The 19,523-nt window shown below is 41.7% G+C and overlaps 2 protein-coding genes across 2 annotated transcripts in view; both read right to left on the bottom strand.

Annotated features, from left to right (window-relative positions):
• Positions 1-665: 665 nt before the first annotated feature.
• ATG3 (autophagy related 3) lies at positions 666-19,235 on the bottom strand. The gene is made up of 12 exons (XM_083611834.1): positions 19,032-19,235; positions 16,168-16,209; positions 12,999-13,048; positions 12,020-12,090; positions 10,963-11,070; positions 10,626-10,675; positions 8,932-9,010; positions 6,695-6,729; positions 6,278-6,451; positions 4,633-4,760; positions 1,987-2,055; positions 666-948 (listed from the first exon to the last, which is right to left on the bottom strand). Exons 1-12 carry the CDS (start codon positions 19,101-19,103, stop codon positions 867-869), a joined length of 960 nt encoding a protein of 319 aa, XP_083467960.1. The 5' UTR covers positions 19,104-19,235; the 3' UTR covers positions 666-866.
• The window catches only part of CCDC80 (coiled-coil domain containing 80), a 39,103-nt gene continuing 35,025 nt past the window's right edge, over positions 15,446-19,523 (bottom strand). The window contains exon 8 of the mRNA XM_083611821.1: positions 15,446-15,455. The gene's annotated coding sequence lies outside the window, so the exon portion shown is untranslated. The remainder of the gene's footprint in view (positions 15,456-19,523) is intronic.

A 19,523-nucleotide genomic window follows, 5' to 3' on the forward strand; every position in this document is an offset into this window, starting at 1 on the left:
GTAGGGAAAAGGTATCTATATCTTTACTGCGTAAGAGGACATTCATATACAGGTGACATAAAAAGGGAAGGCAACCATGTCATTAAGGAGATTGGCGCAATGTAAGCTGAAACTTCTGAAAACAAGGCTTGAGTACTATCTTTGCAGACAGAAATTTAGTATTCCAGATAGAAAAGCACATGCCAGGTATAGTTCTGGATGCAACTTTCACTAGCTGCCCCATGCTTTTCTTCAGTACATTAGCATTAAACCGAAAAAAGTGATGCCACATCTTTTCCTAGTCTTCACACCCAGTCATGCTTTCATTCCCATCTGATGTTCAAAGGAGCATGAGAGGAGTTGGGTTTCTAGCGTCAAATAAGGACCTAGACTAATGTGTACTTGGAAAATCAGATGTGCCTTAGATACATATTAAGATCTACCTAAGCGATTTGGTCAATTTACTCTGAAATGCCACTAGTCAGAAATCGCACACTATTTTCCACTTCATGTCTTGCTACAATTTTACTTTAAAATTTTCTCAGAAATTTAATTAAAAACAAACATGAATTGGGATCTTGGTTTGAGCTTTTCCTTTTTTTCTTTTCCCCAGTCTTCGCAGTACTGTATGTCAAAGAAAAAGAAAAACCCTCTATGTACCCACAGCACAGGAATGAAAAAAAGTGTTTTATTATTTATTTTTACACATAAAGGTCTTTATTAAAAAGTAAGGCTGGTAGTGGAATTTTATTTTGATGCATAAACTTGATAGAAGTGGTACATTACAGAAATTGTATACCATGGTGGATAAACAAGTCAAACACAGGTATGGGTTATTCTTTTTAAAAATTAGAATCAATAATTAGCATAAACATTCTTTCCCCTAATTACATCGTAAAGTGCCTCGTGTAGTCATATTCTATTGTCGGAATGACTGCTTGTACAAATTTCAAAAAAATTAGAAGGTACCTGAATATTTAATTAAGGAAAATCAACCCAGTAGTTCCACAAGGAGAAGCAAGTTTTTAACCCCAAAGCAGCCAAGTAAAAACCACAAGTTTTAACAATTCAACCTTCCTCAATAGTCAAGCACCAATGTACCTCTTTGGAAAGAGATAGATAAGGCTACCAGTCTAGTCTAGTGGAACAGTTTTAATGGCCAGAGAGTGCCTCCCACATGCATAAATACGACTGAACAATTAGTTTTTATTATAGTTATTGCTGCCTGTGCAAACTAGGCTTATTGGGAACAATGGACTTAAGTAATCTGCTGGATCAGATCAAGCATCCATCCAGTGGCCAAACAGGTGTCTATGGGAAGCTTGTATGCAGTACAATGGTACTCTTTCCACTTGTGCTCACCAGTGACGAGTATTCAGAGACATACAGGCTCCAACAATTGTGGTAGAAAGTAGCTATGATGGCTAGTATTAATTGATCAGTTTTATCGCTCATTCTAACTTAGGTGGATATCACCAATAGCACTGCATTAAGGAAAAAATTACATTGGATAGTATCCAACAATGTAGACTTCTGGAGGTGCAACAGAACTTCTCCTGCCTCTCCACACCCTATGTGACCTCCCCAAATATGGATGAACCCCCAGAACAGATTCAGGAGGAACACAGAAGAGAAGGGAGTAGGTAGAGATGTTCCACTGCACAGCCATACGTCCTTGCACTAATAGAACTACTTCCCTGGACACCACTCGTTTTTAGGCTTAGCCATGTGTGAACCATGGATTAATTATAAGAATCTTTTTGATTCACATCACCTAGTGATAGTCACACCCAAAGCGGGCCATTCTTATAAGGCAGTCACTCTGAGTTCCTTAGCATGGCTGAGCATAGCAGTGCCCCCTGAAACTTGAACATGCGCTTGAGCAGGGGCTGGGAGGGGAAAGTGGGAGAACACATTCTGAATAATCAGTGCAAAGCAATCAGCGCAGAGCCCTTTTCTAAAAAACAGACACACACACCTATTTTTGGCAGTTAGATAAAAGGATACATATGAACTCCAAGTTCTCCCCCACCTTCTGCCACAGTTTCAATGATTTTCTTCATCACTTCCGCATGTCTGAAAGCAAATGGTGAATATCTTGAAATATACATATATTGCATTGTTATATAATACAATAAGTTATTTGATTACAGTTTGTGTGCAAGATAGTTCTTGGCGGCAGAAGCAAGCAATGAGAATTGAAAAATAAAGTTTAAATAACTACTTCAAGCCATCTCTGGTTACTGCTTGGGCAACAGCAAGGCAAGTCTGCACTAGTATTCACTCTACTCCTATTTTATCATTGTTATTAGTAGAACTGGCAGAGATAATGTGGCAGCACGGGAGAACTGTATGCCAGCAAGGCTGGTATTACAACTTCCTCTCAATCCAATGCAGACTGAACAGGACCAGGGAGGTTATCAGGGATTGAATGGCTACTGGCCACAGCTAATGGATAGGCCTTCTAACGTAGAGTTAACACATAGGCATCCAAAGCAGACTACCTGGAGGTAGTATAGTATTTAACAGTTGCTTAAAACATTACTCAAACCAGTATTTCTTCCACCATCTATCGCAATCATCCTATTCAAGGACTTTGTTTCCAACAGAATCACAACAAGGAAACAGCAGTGCTGCATCAACTAGGGTTGCAGCCTTTGCGATGAACCTCATTAAGCACTCAGAACAGTCCCAAGTGGTGAGTATTTTACAACCAATTCCCAGTAACTCTTTCCCATAACATACCCTCACGCAACTGCTGAAGCTGGAAAAGTAGAAGGAAGACAGTGATGAGAGCAGGACAAGCAGCCCAACACCATCAGAGCCGATAACTATTGGAAGTCTTTTCCAAAACAACATGCTGAAAACTTGGGAGGATGCTGATGCTGAACACAACTTTGCATGTTAATTAACTAATGAAATACTTTAAGAAAGCTAAACAACATGAATGGAAAACTGCTGTTTTTAAACAATTCAGAAAATGAAAATGAAAAAAAGGATTCAGCCAACAGCAGAAGAACTCAAGGGACACCAGATTTTACTTCAAGTTGCAGAAGTGAAAACTGTGCCAGTCTATTAATCATCTTAGTGAGTTCATCGTGAATCCTACTAAGGAAATGATTGCCACATTTTTGAGAACAGATGTTGTGCAGCAGAATGAGCAAAATAAAGCTCAGCATAACACAATATTGGGAAACTCTGAGCAAACATTGGTTTCATTTTATTCTTGCATTCTTATTGGGCTCCCGTTGCCCATTAACACCAGTGGCTTGTTATCAGGCTTAATACAATAAGCCTGTTGTACATGATAGACTTGCTATTTGATGTGCATTTAATAATAAAGTAGAGGAAAGCCCTTAGCATGCTAATCTCAGGAGATATTGCTTTCAACTCCTTCAGTTCAACTTGGTCAAACACAGACCTTGAAGTGGCCAAAATGGCAAAACAGCTGGACAACAGAGTTTGGCACTACATTTCGACTTCCTTTTCCAGACTTAAGGGGTCCAAACTTCTCAGTACGGGAATATTAACAGCAATATAGCCCCCACTCCTATTTGCTGACAGAAAAGGACTTGAGCTGCTTGTGCCCAATAAGAGTTATTTTTAAAAATCAGTCATGCTGTTATTCCCAGAGATTTCCATTCAGCATTGTTCAGTCTCTTTTGCCAGAGATGCTAAACTGTCCTTTTGACTACAAAGTCAAAGGGACTTTGCCAGAGTAAGGGCAAAAGGTGTTTCACCTGCTCTGGCAGAACACAGAACTGGACTTTTAAAATGAGTTTTAAAAGTTAGCATGCTCCTATTATTAAAATGAAGGAGAATCCCAGAATCTTCCCACCCTTTTAAACTGCAAAAACAATATGATGGAAGTAAACAGCCTAAGCGGAACATTTAACTTCAACACCTTAAGCAGGTAACACTGTATTTCAAGAGTTCAACAAGAAGATTAGGGCTTTAGAGTGAAGACAAATGCATGTTCTGTCCATACAGCAAAGTGCGAGGTTTTGTGTAAACAGGCAGCCTGAAAATATTTTTTAAAAAATAAAACAAAGAAACCCAAGCAGCAGAGCCTGAAATTGCAGCTTGAAGCATGACAACTGTTCTCATTTCCAGGATGATTGCCTGACACCTTCTGGAGAGTTTGAAAAGTGGAAAAAACCCCAGAAAATTTACTTTTAGTTGGCAAGACCCCCAGCAGTCTGACTTCACAGTGGCCATCAAAGTCCAATGGGCAAAATCCAACAGCATCCACCCACTAGCAGGACACCACTGGCAGAACAGATTTCCTGTCTCCATGCAGCTCCCTAAAACACCCAAGATCTACTCCAGAGATTGGGAGAGCCTTTAAGAACACATGCAGGATGGGCTAGAGAGTTGCAGGGGAGGGGGAAAGGGAAGAAGAGGACTGCCCATTGCACGAGTGGAAGTCTGCTCAAATGACACTGTGCACTATGTAACAGACCCAAGAAATTAGAATGAGAGCAGTTTGAACTGAGTGCTGGGGAAAAGGGTTTCAGAGTTTAAGACCCATAAAAAATACAATAAAGAATACAAAGATGATAAAAAGTGGCCAGAATACAAAACACATTTCATCCACCAAAACTTTTTTCATGAATATTTTCATATGCTGTTAGAATGCAGACTGAAGCATACCTGCACGGATGAACTGAACACATTGGAGGTGGAGGAAGATGGGGATGGTTTTCAATTGTCACAGTCTTTTTGACATGGTCTTGACTAATATCTTCATACATATAGTCTACAGTTAATGGCTGTCGTTGCTAGAGAGAGAGAGAGAGAGAGACAGAGAAGTAAAGACAAATTGCATAGATTCCTTCTCTGTAATTAAACAAAGAATTTCAGCCAAGCAAATAGTGTTTTATTCTGGATTGCTTTATTTGATGTTTTAGTGTGTTGTTTTAGTGTGCTCTGGATATCTCCCGTTTGGACTACTCTGCGTGGGGCTACCTTTGAAGGCGACTCAGAAACTATAACTAATCCAGAACGCAGCTGCCAGACTGGTGACTCCGAGTGGCCGCTGGGACCATGTAATACTGGTCTTAAAGGATCTACATTGGCTCTCCATATGTTTCCGAGCACAATTTAAAGTGCTGTTGCTGACCTTTAAAGCCCTAAACCACCTTGGCCCTGTATACCTGAAAGAGCATCTCCACTCCCATTGTTCAGCCTGACAGTGAGGTTCAGCTCCAAGGGCCTTCTGGTGCTTCCCTCACAGCAAGAAGTTACACTGAACCAGGCAGAGGGCCTTCTCAGTAGTGGTGCCTGCCCTGTGGAACGCCCTCCAATCAGATGCCAAGAAGATAAATAATTATACAACTTGTAGAAGACATCTAAAGGCAACCCTGTATGAAGGTAAAGGGACCCCTGACCATTAAGTCCAGTAGTGGCCGACTCTGGGGTTGCGGCGCTCATCTCGCTTTATTGGCCGAGGGAGCCGGTGTACAGCTGGTCATGTGGCCAGCATGACTAAGCCGCTTCTGGCGAACCAGAGCAGCACACGGAAACGCCGTTTACCTTCCCGCCGGAGCGGTACCTATTTATCTACTTGCACTTTGATGTACTTTTGAACTGCTAGGTTGGCAGGAGCTGGGACCGAGCAACGGGAGCTCACCCCGTCATGGGGATTCGAACCGCAGAACTTCTGATTGGCAAGTCCTAGGCTCTGTGGTTTAACCCACAGCACCACCCGCGTCCCTTTATAGGGAACCCTGTATAGGGAAGTTCTAATGTTTGGTGTTTTATTATCTTTTTATATCTGCTGGAAACCATCCAGAGTGGCAGGGGCAATCAAGTCAGATAGGTGGGTAGAAATAATAAAATTATTATCATTAACTAATTTGATTCCCCCCCATAAAAAGTAAAGCAGTATAAAAATGAAATTAATAACAACAACATAAAACAGAACTTGCTTTGCAAGCCTCGTACAGTAAGCCTGCAACTTAGGTGGGGGTTACATTCTGCAGATTGTACCTACAGCCAAAATCACATATAGTCAAAGCCCACTGGAATTGCAAAAATAAAAAAAATATGTATTTGGTCAACAGGGAGCTGAGTGCAAGAAACAAGTTCCGTTATTTTCTTGCTGACTTCCAGTGCGCACCACAAAAGTAAGCTTCATGCAAGAGCGACACCAAAGAAAGCTTGTTTACATTTGTTTGCAGAAGGCTGCATGATCTTTGACACAGTATGTCTGAGGCCCCTTACCATAACCTATTACCAATTTTATTGCACTACTGAGCTCTGAACAGATTCAAATAAGGAAAAAAGAATGTTGTACCTCATCATAACCAAATAACCAGAGCCTTGGTGTTTGGTAGTATTTGTCATATGTGATGTAAAGGTCATACGTCCTGGTCTGTAGGATAGCTTCTTCTTCCCCTCCTCCTCCTCCTCCTCCTCCATCAGCTTTTGCCTTGGCAGCTTCCACTATTTTTCTTGTATCCAATGTTGCCTGCTCAAGATTTTAAGAAATAAACTGATAGCTTTAAAATGTCAGCTGTTGCCCACTCCCCACCAAATTCAATGACTACAGGCATTAGGTGGTGGTATAAACTCTTTTCATTGAACTGGTGGTTAGTTTTTAATGAAAATATACATATGAAGTCCACATGCAGTTTTAAAAAGAATATGCTACTGGACATATGTTGAAGTCAGAAGAGACATTGCTGCTGCCCAATGAACACAGTGCACTTACATCATCTGTCTCCAATAGCCCACTCTCTTCATAATCTGAAAGGATATAAAAAGATCATGTTACTATTTACTGCTTATGTTAAATATTTGTGCGTGCCCAGGGTGTTCAAGGAAGATGCAGATTAAGAATGAAGTTGTCAAGTTTATAAAAATACACTTTGCAGTGTATGCTGTAACAAAGAATGAATTCCTCAATATAAACATTAAATTATATTGAGGTGCACATGCTATGTTGTTAATCACTTGTCACCCCACCCACGGGATAAGCTGCTGTGTTGTCACAGAATGCTCACAAACATTCTCTGTGTCGAGTGGTAGGAAAAAGCAGGCAGGCTGAGGGCTGGGTAGAGTGCCCAAGAGGAAGGCAAAATCAGGATGAAAGAAAAGGAGCAGTGTAGGTTAAGACAGAGGAGCTCAAGCAAACTATAGAGAGTTAAGAAAAGGAAAAGAAGGGAAAGTGTGGTTGAAAAACCACTCATGGTTCAAAGGAGCTTTATGGTATAGCTCCCCCTGTAAATATAAATATATTCTATGGTGGAATTTTACCACTTTTTCTTTATGAAGATTATGAATTTGATTATATTTCCTAGCAGTTCACCTACAATTACTTCCTGAATTAGTTTTTATATTTAGGAGGATATACTTTTCTTATGTGTTCCAAAACTTAAAAGGGGCCAATTCTGTCCTCTTGGCATCTTTTTTCCATATTTGTTAATGACCACAGACAAGTGATTAGTAGAAATTAGGTGGAAACCAAATTTGTGTGAGCAGATTTAAGCTCAAGGCACTTCACCCTAATCTTCATGTGCCCCCAAAATCTGCTCCAGAGGGCTCCCCAAATGGCATGCCATTTCGGTCTCTTAAGATTACAGTGTAATTGTCATTATTTTAATTTGCCTTGGTATCATCCTTTCTACTAGGTTGGCTTTCTTAGCTTCTTTTCACCTCATCTGTCCCTTAAAGTATTGTGCCCTACTCATCAGAATGCCACTGAGTTGTCAGGCCAGTTGTGTGATTATAGTAATTTAAGACTACATCTTTTAAGTTCCTCTTATTGATTCGTTACTGGTTACTGACTACTGGTAGCGAATTTTAAAAATAAGAAGGTCTTATCAGTCTTTCACACTTGCACCCCACCTTTCCTCAAGACACTTAGGATGGCTAGAGAATCATGACTATTTGAATGGAACAAGACAAAAATAATCTTGGGCTAGTTTTGTATCACTTACATTCCATCTTACATAACACAACGTAGAAACACAAATTTCTTCCATGTACCTCAACTCTAGTGAGTGACTCCTTGAATATATTACTTTTAAATTTATTGCTTCATGAAGGAAGTGCTTTAACTCTTTCCTGCAAGGGGTTCCAAGAGGCATTTTAACTTCACCACAACCCTGTGATGAAGTAACAGAGCTTCACAGCTGTGCAGGTATTTGAATCTGATTTCCTACATTTGAGCCCAATACTCTAGTCCAAGGGTCGGCAACCTGCGGCCCATGGAGGTCATTTAACCGGCCCACAAGCCGTCCCTGGTCCAAGCCGCCCGGCAAGTCCCCGCACGCTGTGCTAAACTGCTACAGCGTGGGGACTTGCTTCCGCGGCGCAGAAAATTGTGTCTGCACAGGCGCCGGAAATCGTGTCAGCACAGGAAATCGTGGGTGCTCAGGCACAGGAAATCGCGGACGTGCACGCTCACGTGCAATCCACCCCACGGAGGGATCTCTGCTGAAGTGAACCGGCCCAGGCGAGGTAAACCTTGCCGACCCCTGCTCTAGTCTCTACACCTCACTGGAAGTGATGAGTAACTCCCAATCAAAGCTCTTGCCTCAGAATTAAATCTATACAGATGAATCCCATTAAAAATTCATCTAACCTTCTTCTCATCTAAGACCTCCATTAAGAAAGTTTCCCCAGTACTTTCTCCTTTCTCAACTGTGTTCCAATGTTTATAAAATTCTTCCTAGCTTATCATTTTGGAGTCTCAGTTTGAATTCATTGCTTCTTGTCCACAAGAGCAACAACCCATCCCCCTCCACCTCAAGGGACTGTTTTATGAATTTAAATAACTGCAGTGAAGTTTGCAACGCTATGCAGGAAGGAATCTTCTGCAGAAAGAATTCTGTGCACAAAATGGACTCAAAAGTGCAATGATGGCAAAGTTATTGTTTTGCTTCTGCTTCATACCTAATAACAACATGCTCTAGTGAAGAATTCCTTGAAGTGAGTGGCCATTACCTTCCATATCAGCTGCCTCTCCCTCATCATCATCTTCATCATCACAAGACCCTGAGCGCTCTGGTAACTTTGTATTGTCCTTTGAAGGCAAGAAAAAGCAATGTACCGTTTGAGTGTTCCTGACTAGAGCATTCATGCATCAAACTTAAGCGATCACTCAGCAATTCCATGAATGGGGATACTGAATCACTCTACCAACTTGCAAACTGGCCACTCGCTGTGGTACCAAAACACAAGGACCAAAAACGTACCAATAAATGGGTCGATAAAGCTTGTTTCTTGATCATCATGAAGGTATATGAAAATATTGTATGGCAGTAAAGCCCTGCTCTAAATGAAATCCAATGCAACGAGTTATAGCTAGTTTTTCAATTAAAATTCAAATTGTACAGCCCTCTCAAAGCATGTCATATCCTTTTAAAAGTGGTGACCTCACATTCCTATGCTGCATCAGAGACTGCACACCCTGGCTGGGATAAAACTGAAGACAGCAACCACAAAGCATGCAAACTTTACCACACTTGAATACATTTTGTCTTTTGGGAAAATTAGAAATGTTTTGCCTAAGAATGAAGCACTTTTGCCAAGCATAAGACAACTCAGTCCAGCCATTTCTAGATCAGATAGGACAAGGGTAAACCTAACCATTCCCTCACCTGTGCAGTCTACGTCAAGGATGGGAAACCTGTGGACTCTATTCCCACCAGCCCCAGCCAGCACAGCCCCTGGTCAGGGATAAGGGCAGTTGCAGGCCAGCAACTTGTGTCCATATGCCTCCTCCATGACATATCCAGAGAGTGACAATGTGAGAACAGGCCTTTTCTGTGGTGGCTCCCCGCTTGTGAAATGCCTTCCCCATGGAGGCTTGCCTGGCATCTTCATTACATATCTTTTGGTGCCAGGTGAAAACATTCCTCTCCTCTTCTCCCAGGCCAATCTCTGGCCTTTTAAACTGAAGGAGGGAAGGTTTGTCGCTTTTGTCTGTTACTATGCTATGTATGTTTGTTTGTGCCCTTATATTGTAAACCACCCTGTGATTCTCGGACGAAGGGTGGCATAGAAATTTAATAAATAAATAAAAACACTTGGACAGCCACAGGAGTCCCATCCCTGCTCTAGGTAACCAGCAGTTTGGGGGCTGCAATCTAACCACAAATTAGCTGCTCTCCTATCTAAACCAGCCGCCAAAACAAAAGGATAAAAATGTGCTTTAAATCTTTGCACTGCTCTGGCCAGCTACCTTAACATTAGCCAACCTAAATTAACATGGCTTTGTTACCTGTGGGCTTCAGAAACTTTCCTGAATTTGTTTTCAGGAATAGGCTTGTGTTTAATCTACAGAAGAGTGCCTCCCTCAATCCACAAGTATGCAGTGGATTTACTGCTGTGGTTCATATTAGGCATCTAACCTACTGTTCCCATTCATTGGAGACATAACAGGGGAAATATTTTTTCTTCAGGGAGAGTAGTTACGCCAACAAGCATACCAAGTTGTTAGGTTTACTCAGTGCTATTTTTCTAGAAAAAGAGGTGCTGGAACTCACCGTGAACACCTCCCTTGTTCTCTTAGAATGGCAATGGTGCCCATTGAGAGGTGCCAGAACTGGGTTCCGGCAAGTTCCGGCTAAAAAGAAGCCCTGGGTTCACTTTGTATTATCCATCATAATATTAGCCACAGATTCACAAGTTAATACCTTGCTCTCCAGTGTGATCTCCTTAATGGATTCTGTCACTCCTGTAACGCCTGTAGAGAGCACAGATATAGTCAGAACTAGGGAGAAACCGGCTAATATTTTGATTCTACAAACAGCTGCTCCCCACCCCAAACCCTGGGTGATGGCAACTGTGACTCATAATTTTCAATGGCTGCTTTTTCAAATGGTTAAGGATCGAGATTCAGTGAGGAAAACTAAAATCTGAAGATGGTCTCCAGGTCTGGACATTTATGTGTTCTAGAGCATTATTCAGAGTACACAAGAGGCCGCAAGCTGGGCATTTACAAGTTTAATATACAAGAGAAATATACAATACCTGCATTGTGATATGTGTCCACCCATCCTCCATCCCCATCATCTTCTTCTATAATGGCTTCCAGTTCATCCGAATACTCCATTTGTTTACATCGCTTATAGCATGGCACTACAAAAAACAGCAAACACTGTTCATTCACAAAATCAGCTGGAGATAAATTCTCCCAGGGTTTTCAGAACTGGAGGTTGGTGTATATACTTCACAAATCTCAGCACACGTTTTTGGAGCATGGGTTCGGTCTTAAGTGAAGCTTACTGCTCGGGGGAATCCAAATGTGTCCAGGCACAAAACGGATACTAACTTAGCTAGGAGCTAAAATACACTGAAAGTATTTAGCAAGTGGTGCAGATGTCACTTGAAACTTATATGCACTAAGGGCAAGTGCCTTCCTGAATTTTATTGAAGCATTTGATTCAGCATCACATAGAAGAACTGCTGGTTAAAGGCAGAAGACCTAAGGATCAGCATATGTACTGTAAGGTGGGTAAAGCCCTATTATACTATTTCCTAAGTATGACATAATCATAAAGAACTGGTACAGTATTTGAATGTTCTCTCAGTTTTGCATAAAGTACATGTTTATCAGCTTCATTCAGTTTTGTTGTTTTGGATCAAGACAGAAGCAGATATTGAAATAATTGTTCAGGCCTCTAGCCTAACCTGTTGCTGTGGGATAAGAACACCTGCCTGCCCTATGTCCCTCACCAATCGAGTCACCCAAGCCAGCCTACCCCATAGTGGTGCCCTCCTGATGGTCAGGGATGATGGAGCTGTAGTCCAACACATCTGAACTACATTATGCATTGCATAAAGATGCTTACAGAACAGCACCAAATTACTCATACAAGTAATCCATACCACAAGCACAGTTTGCTTACCCATGTCATGCACATAAAGAAGCTAAGGATCTCAAAAGTTCACGTAGCAACTCTCAAGATATAAAACTGAGCACGCCTATCAAAGTTGGTTCAACAGCAAGTATGAAAGTAAAGATACATCTGCAGGGCTGTGGCTGGGGCATATTCAGTCACAATCACAGCACTAGTGCCAAACTTACCATTTTTAGTGACCAAGAACTGTTTGTCTGTTGGGAGATATGCCTTGACCTTTAATTCTTCTCCTGTAGCCCTTAAAAATATGAAGTAAGGCTGTGAAAAGCTGCGGACAATCAGAGACCAATTCTGGCTCTTATGCAACAGAATCATGTTTCTGCTAAAGCAGAAACAAAAACACTCTAACCAGTTTCAAAGATTATTTGCCCTGTGGCACAGAAAGGGGTGGGGGGAGGGAGGACAAAGAAAAGAGAAAACTACCCAAGTAATTTTTCCCCTTTGGAAGACAGACCTAGTTGCCTAGTGCATGGAATCCCAGTCTGCATTTCCACTTCTGTTAAATGATAAGAGCATTCTCGGAATTGCATTTCTTCTGCTTCCCCTTTTACAACATGCAATGCATCATGCATTGTATCTGTTGCAGGAAGGAGACAAGGGGCTTCTGTGAGCTCAAACCAAAGGAACTGCTCAAAGCCTGTTACAAGTTGTAGACAGATAGGCATTTTTCAATCCTACCATTCTTCTAATCCTAAAAAACACCTTTAAAGTGCGGCTAATGTTTCACTAACTATACATAAAAAACCCTCTTTTGGTATATTAAATATTTGTCTTTGTATCCTGATAACTCTTAAAAGCTAAATTGAAAATGAAGTCAGTACAAGCTCATAAAAAATACAACACATATCTTGAGCAATTTCAAGTGTCCATGTTTTATGTTCAGAAGTCAAAGGAATTCAGAGCAGATACACTCAAGTAATGGTATACAACTGAGAAGTAAGCCACATATGCTCAAGTCCATTCTGCAACACCCTCTCAAAAAAAGTAGGTGGGGTAGAGGGAAGAATTATACAAATTAGGCATCTTTGTATAGTTTCTCTCTCACACGCAGTGGGAAATACGTGCACATTCACAATCACCCGACAGTGAATGTGCTACCCATCCCTATGTATTCTTTTGAGGTGGTTTCTGTAGAATCTTACTTACCATTGCCAAGTAGGACAGTGGTGAACTAAATGGTCTCCTGCTGCCACAAACTGCCAAACACAAAACAGAAGAAGGCTGAAAAATATCTGATATATACAGAGTTTCACCAGCCTCAGTAGCCTTAACATTGTGACTTATAGCTGTACAGAGTAAGTGTGAGATCAAATCCTACTGATACCAGCTCAGTAATTTGTCTTTCCAAATTCAGAGACAATTGCTCCTTGAACAATTTCTGCAGATGCATATACAAGAAAATATTTTGTCTGAATGGGACCGTCACGCAATTAACTTGCAAACTGGAATGGGATTCCTGGATAGATTGTTAATGGGATGATCCACAAGCCAAGTGCAACAGCTGGAATTTACACACTAAATATTTTAAAGGCATATAGCCACATGCTCCAAAATATAGTGATGAAAGCCAAAAAGAACCATGCACTAAATAATCACCATCACAAATAGTCACATCTAAGCAAGGTTCTTTCTTCTCTCTCTAGAGACAGAATGACAGAAAAACCATCTTTAATATATTAAATATTTATTGCAGTGTCAACTTCTTGGGACAGTGAGCAACAGCCACTTATATCTGCACTAAATAAACAACTACTAGGAAAATCTAGTGGACTGTCAGAACAGAGGAGAAGCAGAAATGATTAGCTAACCACAATAGTTAACTGATCCATCTCCAAACAAGTCTTCCGGTTGTATAAGTAGTGCAGGACTTTCCCTTCCCTTCCTCCCCTACATGCTCCCCAAATCTGTTTTGGGGAATCATTCAACACTTTGGAGCAGATTTTGAGGGTGTGTAGATGGCAGTGGAGGAGTGGGAAGTTCCACTGCACAAGCAGAAGTCTGCTGTGCTAACAGAACAGCAACACTCAATATAACCCTATATCTTTACATCTTGCTGAAATAACAAGATGGGGAGGGGAGAATTTTGTTACTGTTAGGATGTGTTTTCCGTTATGCACACTGTGTTAAGTTCAAAGCAGCAAAGGTCCAGTCTAAAAATCAGGCAAGCAGAGGGAGATAAATTATTATATTAATGCAAGTTTGCTGGTTAGCCCAGCATGGAACGTAAATATTCAGTGGCTTCATATAATAAGACAGATTAAAAAGAACCCATAAGCACTGCCATCAATGATTAAATTATTATCAGTGAATCCCTCTGCAGTAAAAATCTGCCACTCCATCAACATTTAGGAATTAAGGTCAAAAAATCTAGCCTTAATTGCTAGCATTCAATTTTTAGAAGTTAATTTTTTTGCTGAACAAGTTGCTATTTTGGGTGGCAGAAAAAGGTTTGCAAGATCTTCCATAACCATCAGGTACTGGTGTTCCTTTTGATAAGAATTGAAATACAGTAGAAACAAATATTATGTCAAAACTGGACTAATCAGTTTCCTTTTTAAAAAGGGGAAAGAAAACAGGGAAGGCCTTAAGTTCAGTGCAAACTTCTGTATTCCTTTTTGTAACATCACTGGAAATGTTCTAGATCACAGTCATGAGCAAATACTTTCTTCTGCATTTGCAACTGACCATGCTACAGTAAAAAACATGAGTTCTGCCTCATCTATTTTGCGGTATGTGAAGGCAGGGGCCCAAAACAGACATGTGAATCTTGAGCATGCCTATTTTCTTCCTATAAAAATTCTTAACCCTACCTCTTGTGTCTTCTCCTTCTTTCACATGCTCCACGAGTCTTACACACTTACTTTGCAAGCACCTTTCAAATAAGTAGTGTCCCAAGGTAAAATATTAAGACCTAGATCGAGCAATCTGAAGTCTGTTTGATAATTCACTTCTGGGCCCAATTTAAGATGCTGATATTGAGCTTTAAAGCCGTAAACTGTTTGAGACCAGATTACAGTGAGGCCTTGGTTCTCAAATCTAATCTATTCTGGGAGTCCGTTCAACTCCCGAAACGGTTCGCAAACCAAGACAAGGCTTCCAATTGGCTGCAGGAGCTTCCTGCTCTCAATCAGAAGCCACGTCGGATGTTCGACTTCTGAAAAACGTTCGCAAACCGGAATACTCACTTCCAGGTTTGCGGCGTCCGGGAGCTGATTTGTCCAGAAGCCAAGCCGTTCAACTACCAAGGTACCACTGTACTTGGAAGTACTGTTTGCCATAAGATCAGATACAAGTACATATTTGCAGGACCCCCATTAAAAATATATTAGATTGGTGGGTACAATAGACAGAGCCTTTTCAGGTCCCACATCTTTGAACTCCCTCCTAAGAAGTTACATTTTGCTCCTTACCCATTTGCTTTTAGACGACTCTGATAGACCTTTTAATCTCAATCTGTCTTTAAATAAAATGGTGTACGGACTGGATTTTCAATGGCAAAGCTGTTTTGTGATAGTAATAGTTTGGGATATCTTTATACTGCTGGTTTTAGTTTAATTTTTGAAGCTACTGGAATTAAAGTGTTTTTAGGATCTTGATTGTAAGCTGCTTGTGAAAATGTTTGGTTTCAAAAGCAGCATATAAATCTTTAAATAAAATAACAGCATGACCCAAATTGGAAGGTACATGCAGGTATTTAGACACAGTCCACAGCTACACTAGTGAGGGGGACACAATGTCCCTCATTTACAAGGAAGGCTGCATAGACAAGAGCACCAATATACTGAGAAAACTCTAGAACATAGTAGAAGAACGCCAAGGAAAATATTGATTGAAATGCTAAACAAGTACTTGAAAATATTATTGTGTTTGCTGTTGCAGACCTCCCAGGAAGAGGAAGCAGTTACAATTTTTGTAATATTTCCACATTTCCTCTTAAAATCATTTTTGAACAGCTGATGCGCTAATTTAAGAAGTGTACAAATCTCAGATTTTTGCCTGTAGCATCCCTCAAAGCAGCTTACAAATACCGTCCATTTTAGAATAGCTAGAAAAGGGATCTGTTTTGCAGCCCAATCCGATGCATTTTTACGGAGGAAAATCCAGTTGTGTGCACATACAATTTCAGTTGTAGTGGGTGTAGTGGTATATTCACAATTGTGAATGACTTTTCCAAGAAAGTATGGACTAAACACTGGCATTTTGTCACAATTGTAGTTTGCATTAAGAGGAAATAGAAAACTCTGCAACAAGAACTTCTTGTTTTACTACTTTCAGAAAGTTACTTTGAAAAACAAGCCGACAAGTGTATACATACCTCTTCAGGAGTGATAACTCCAGTTTCTTTAAACTTTGATTCCTACAGTCAAAATAGAGAAGAAAAATAAAAAGATGACTTTTTAGATTTGAAAGTAAAGGTCTCAGGATAAAGACAAGCTATACTGCCAGTCAAGTCAATATTACTAAGCTTCTAATCTACCTCATAAAATGATGATAGTGTTATATATCCTTGTGTATACTACCCTGAGATCCTTAAAGGCAAGACATAATGGGCAGTATTCAACTAAACACCAACTTTTAGCTATACAATGTAACTTCCCCATCCTCCCCTCTCCTCTTCCCATGTGCCCTCCATGCACCCCCTAAATCTGTCCTAGAGTTCCCCCAGCCTCTGGAGCAGATTTAGGGGGCTCATGGGGAGTGAGAAGGGAGCGGTACATTGCACAGCTAAAAGTCACTGCCCTAGGGTAAGTGTTTAATTGATTACTGTCCCAAATTAACAAAACATACACTGACAAGTTTTGCAGTCTGCTTGGGAAACATGCCCAGAATTGGGGTGGGGTGGGGAAAATCAAAGATTGCTGTAGAATGAGAAATTCACTAAAAACTTTGCTCTGCTATATAACTACAAACTTTGACCTGGGTCATTTCTTATACCTTTTGCTTTCCATTCACATTTTAAATCCCTTGATCATCTGCAGCGAGCATAAAATTTCGCCCATATTTAAGAATACAATCAGGAAACACACAGATACAAAAGTTTGGGATTTTTCTATCTTCATTTTTAGGACATCCTAAAGTGGAAATTCAGATGAAGCCATAGAACCTTTAGATGAGCAAAAAGGGATGGATTCTGTAATACGTAGCTCAAGGGTGCCAGAGTTATTTCCATTTCAGTTCACGAAGACAAATTTTGAGTTAGGATCCTTAAACTTCTGCTCCTAAAAGTTGTCTAGCATATTATATACATATATTTTAAGTCTTAAAACACACATACTGTACATGTTTGCAACTTTTGTAGATTTGTAAACAAGCTACTGTTGTATATTTTGAAACAGATCTAGGTATACTGATTTAAGTACTTACAGAATATATTTACATATTGTTTGAGCTCCAACAGTATCATCTCTCACTTAGTGGCAGTAAGCATCTACATTTAAAAATAATTCTTGTCATGCTTTTATGGGAGGGGTACAGCCTTGGAGGATAGGAGCACAGCAAACATTAAATGGAGGTTTATACCCACTCACCCCAGCTGTGAACATCACAAAACTGCCCCCCAACATAGCTACAAATGTTACTAAAAAAAAGTTCCCATTGGTGCCAAGAGTCTTTACTATTCCTTTTTGCCATTGACGAAGGGTGTTCATTTTGGGAGCAGAGTCACAGCAAAGAAGGGAAGGGATAAATTCCATTCTCCATCTGCTGTGCTTCCAGTAACAGTAGTGTGAGCATCTATGATTAAGTAAAGAATACAGTGGTACCTCGGGATGCGAACGGGATCCGTTCCGGAGCCCCGTTCGCATCCTGAAGCAAATGCAACCTGCGTCCGCGGGTCGCTGCTTCCGCGCACGCACGTGACATCATTTTGACCGTCTGCGCATGCGCGTGCGGCGAAACCCGGAAGTAACACGCTCCATTACTTCTGGGTCACCGCAGAGCGCAACCCAAAAATACTTAACTTCAAGCACATTTGTCCCTAGGTATGACTGTAAACAGAAGCATAGCTGCTTGTAATGCATTCAATGTAACATGCAGTTTGACCTTTACATACTTTCAGCTTATAATTTGCTTGGTTCTACATTATCACAAACTCCCATCTGTCATCTGTTTAAACAAGAACTGTTAAGCAATGACAATCATTCGGAGAGCTGCGGGGACTGAGTCCACATCTGCTTTTAAAAATGCCAACTATGAGCAGAGCCATTCATAAAAGTTACAACTTCTAGGCTCCAGATACACACACCACCTGGATTTTTTCCATTCTTTCTCTGGCTCCTGAATAAATTATGCTTATTCTACTGTTCTCTGCAAGGACAGTGTCTCTTCTAAACGAGACAGAAGTATCCTTCCTTCTCCATGCATCAATGCAACACAGCAGCACCACTTATCCAAAGAAGCTGTCATATAGTGTTCTGTAAGAGCAGGGGAACATCCATTCTTTATGGCTCTGGAGTGCATTTATTCCTCAGAAACCTAAAGCAGTAAGGAAAGACCTTTGTACTTAGCAAACATATTTCAGTTTGCGCTGCACCAGTTCTTTTGCAGGATACCTGTTCACAGACCAGCGAAACACATCAAAACACATAGCCCATTACCCATTGCAAAACATCCCAGCACAGCAAATGTGCATTGTAAGCACACTGTTACCACATGACATACAGAACAAGGCCGCACCACCTTCAGAGAGCAGGACAGGCCACCTTTGACAGCTCCTGGGGGGAAAACGTACAACCTGCACGGTTTTATGGGTCACACGGGGCCATTCCTCCTAAGAGGGGGATATAACAGAGGAGGGTTCCACTGTAGCCATTTTCCAGGGAGAGCAAAAAAAAAACCAGTGGTGAGGAGAAACAGAAAAGGGTGCCTTGGCACTGCCGATTTGCTGTCGGCGTTTTGGCACAAAGCTTTCACGGGCTCCTTCTGGTCCACAACAAGGTAAAATTAAAAATATAAATAAAACGCGCGAGTCTTCAGGCTTGCACAAGGCTCTTGGTTGCCTATTTGAGGGCTGCTTCTGGGTTTCTCACCGACAGAAATGCTATTTTGGCGAGTGGGGGGGGCGGAGAAAAAGCGGGGTCCCCCCATGGGAAGGAGCCTTGACAACGGGGACCCCCCCCCGCCCTTCCCTCCGGCTGCTGCCCCGCGCACTCCAATCCGTGACTGAGGGAGGGGCCTCACCTTCAGCACCGGAGTCAGGTACTCGGCCACCTCCAGCGCCTTCCCCTTCACCGTGTTAATGACGCTCTGCATCCTGCCGGTGCTGCGGGCGGGGCCAGGTGGGCGCCTCTCGCCGCCGCCGGCCACCGAACCGCAAAGCCAGCCCAACTGCTCGCCCCGCTTCCTGCCTCCCTTCCGGGCGATCGCCGCCACCAAGGACTCCGCCCCCTCCCCCCCGTGCCTCCAATGAGGGTCGGAGGAGGGAGTCACGTGAGGGGGGGACCCTGGACACGGGATTCGCTCAACACACTCCCTCCTCCGTCCTGTTCTGAGGCAGACGCAGAGTCCCGCGCCCTGAAAGGTATCTCTTGCGCCTGCGCAAAGAGGGGGCGGGGAAGAAAAAGGCTCCCGGCTGCGGACGGAGATAGTCGCCAGTAGAGATAGGAAAAAGAAGAGTCGCACGATTTTATTTCTTCCCCTTGTCAGGTCACACACGTCGGTAGCACCTCAATC

This window comes from Podarcis filfolensis (genome assembly GCF_964270895.1).
Source record: "Podarcis filfolensis genome assembly, chromosome: 4".
NCBI lineage: Eukaryota > Metazoa > Chordata > Lepidosauria > Squamata > Lacertidae > Podarcis > Podarcis filfolensis.

Excerpts from the sequence above, each read along its gene's own strand:
- ATG3 (XM_083611834.1), bottom strand. The coding sequence starts at position 19,103 with ATGCAGAGCGTCATTAACACGGTGAAGGGGAAGGCGCTGGAGGTGGCC. Across the intron at positions 9,011-10,625 it reads AGATCACACTGGAGAGCAAG|GACAATACAAAGTTACCAGA; the intron begins GTATTAACTTGT and ends TTGCCTTCAAAG. Across the intron at positions 4,761-6,277 it reads GGTTATTTGGTTATGATGAG|CAACGACAGCCATTAACTGT; the intron begins GTACAACATTCT and ends CTCTCTCTCTAG.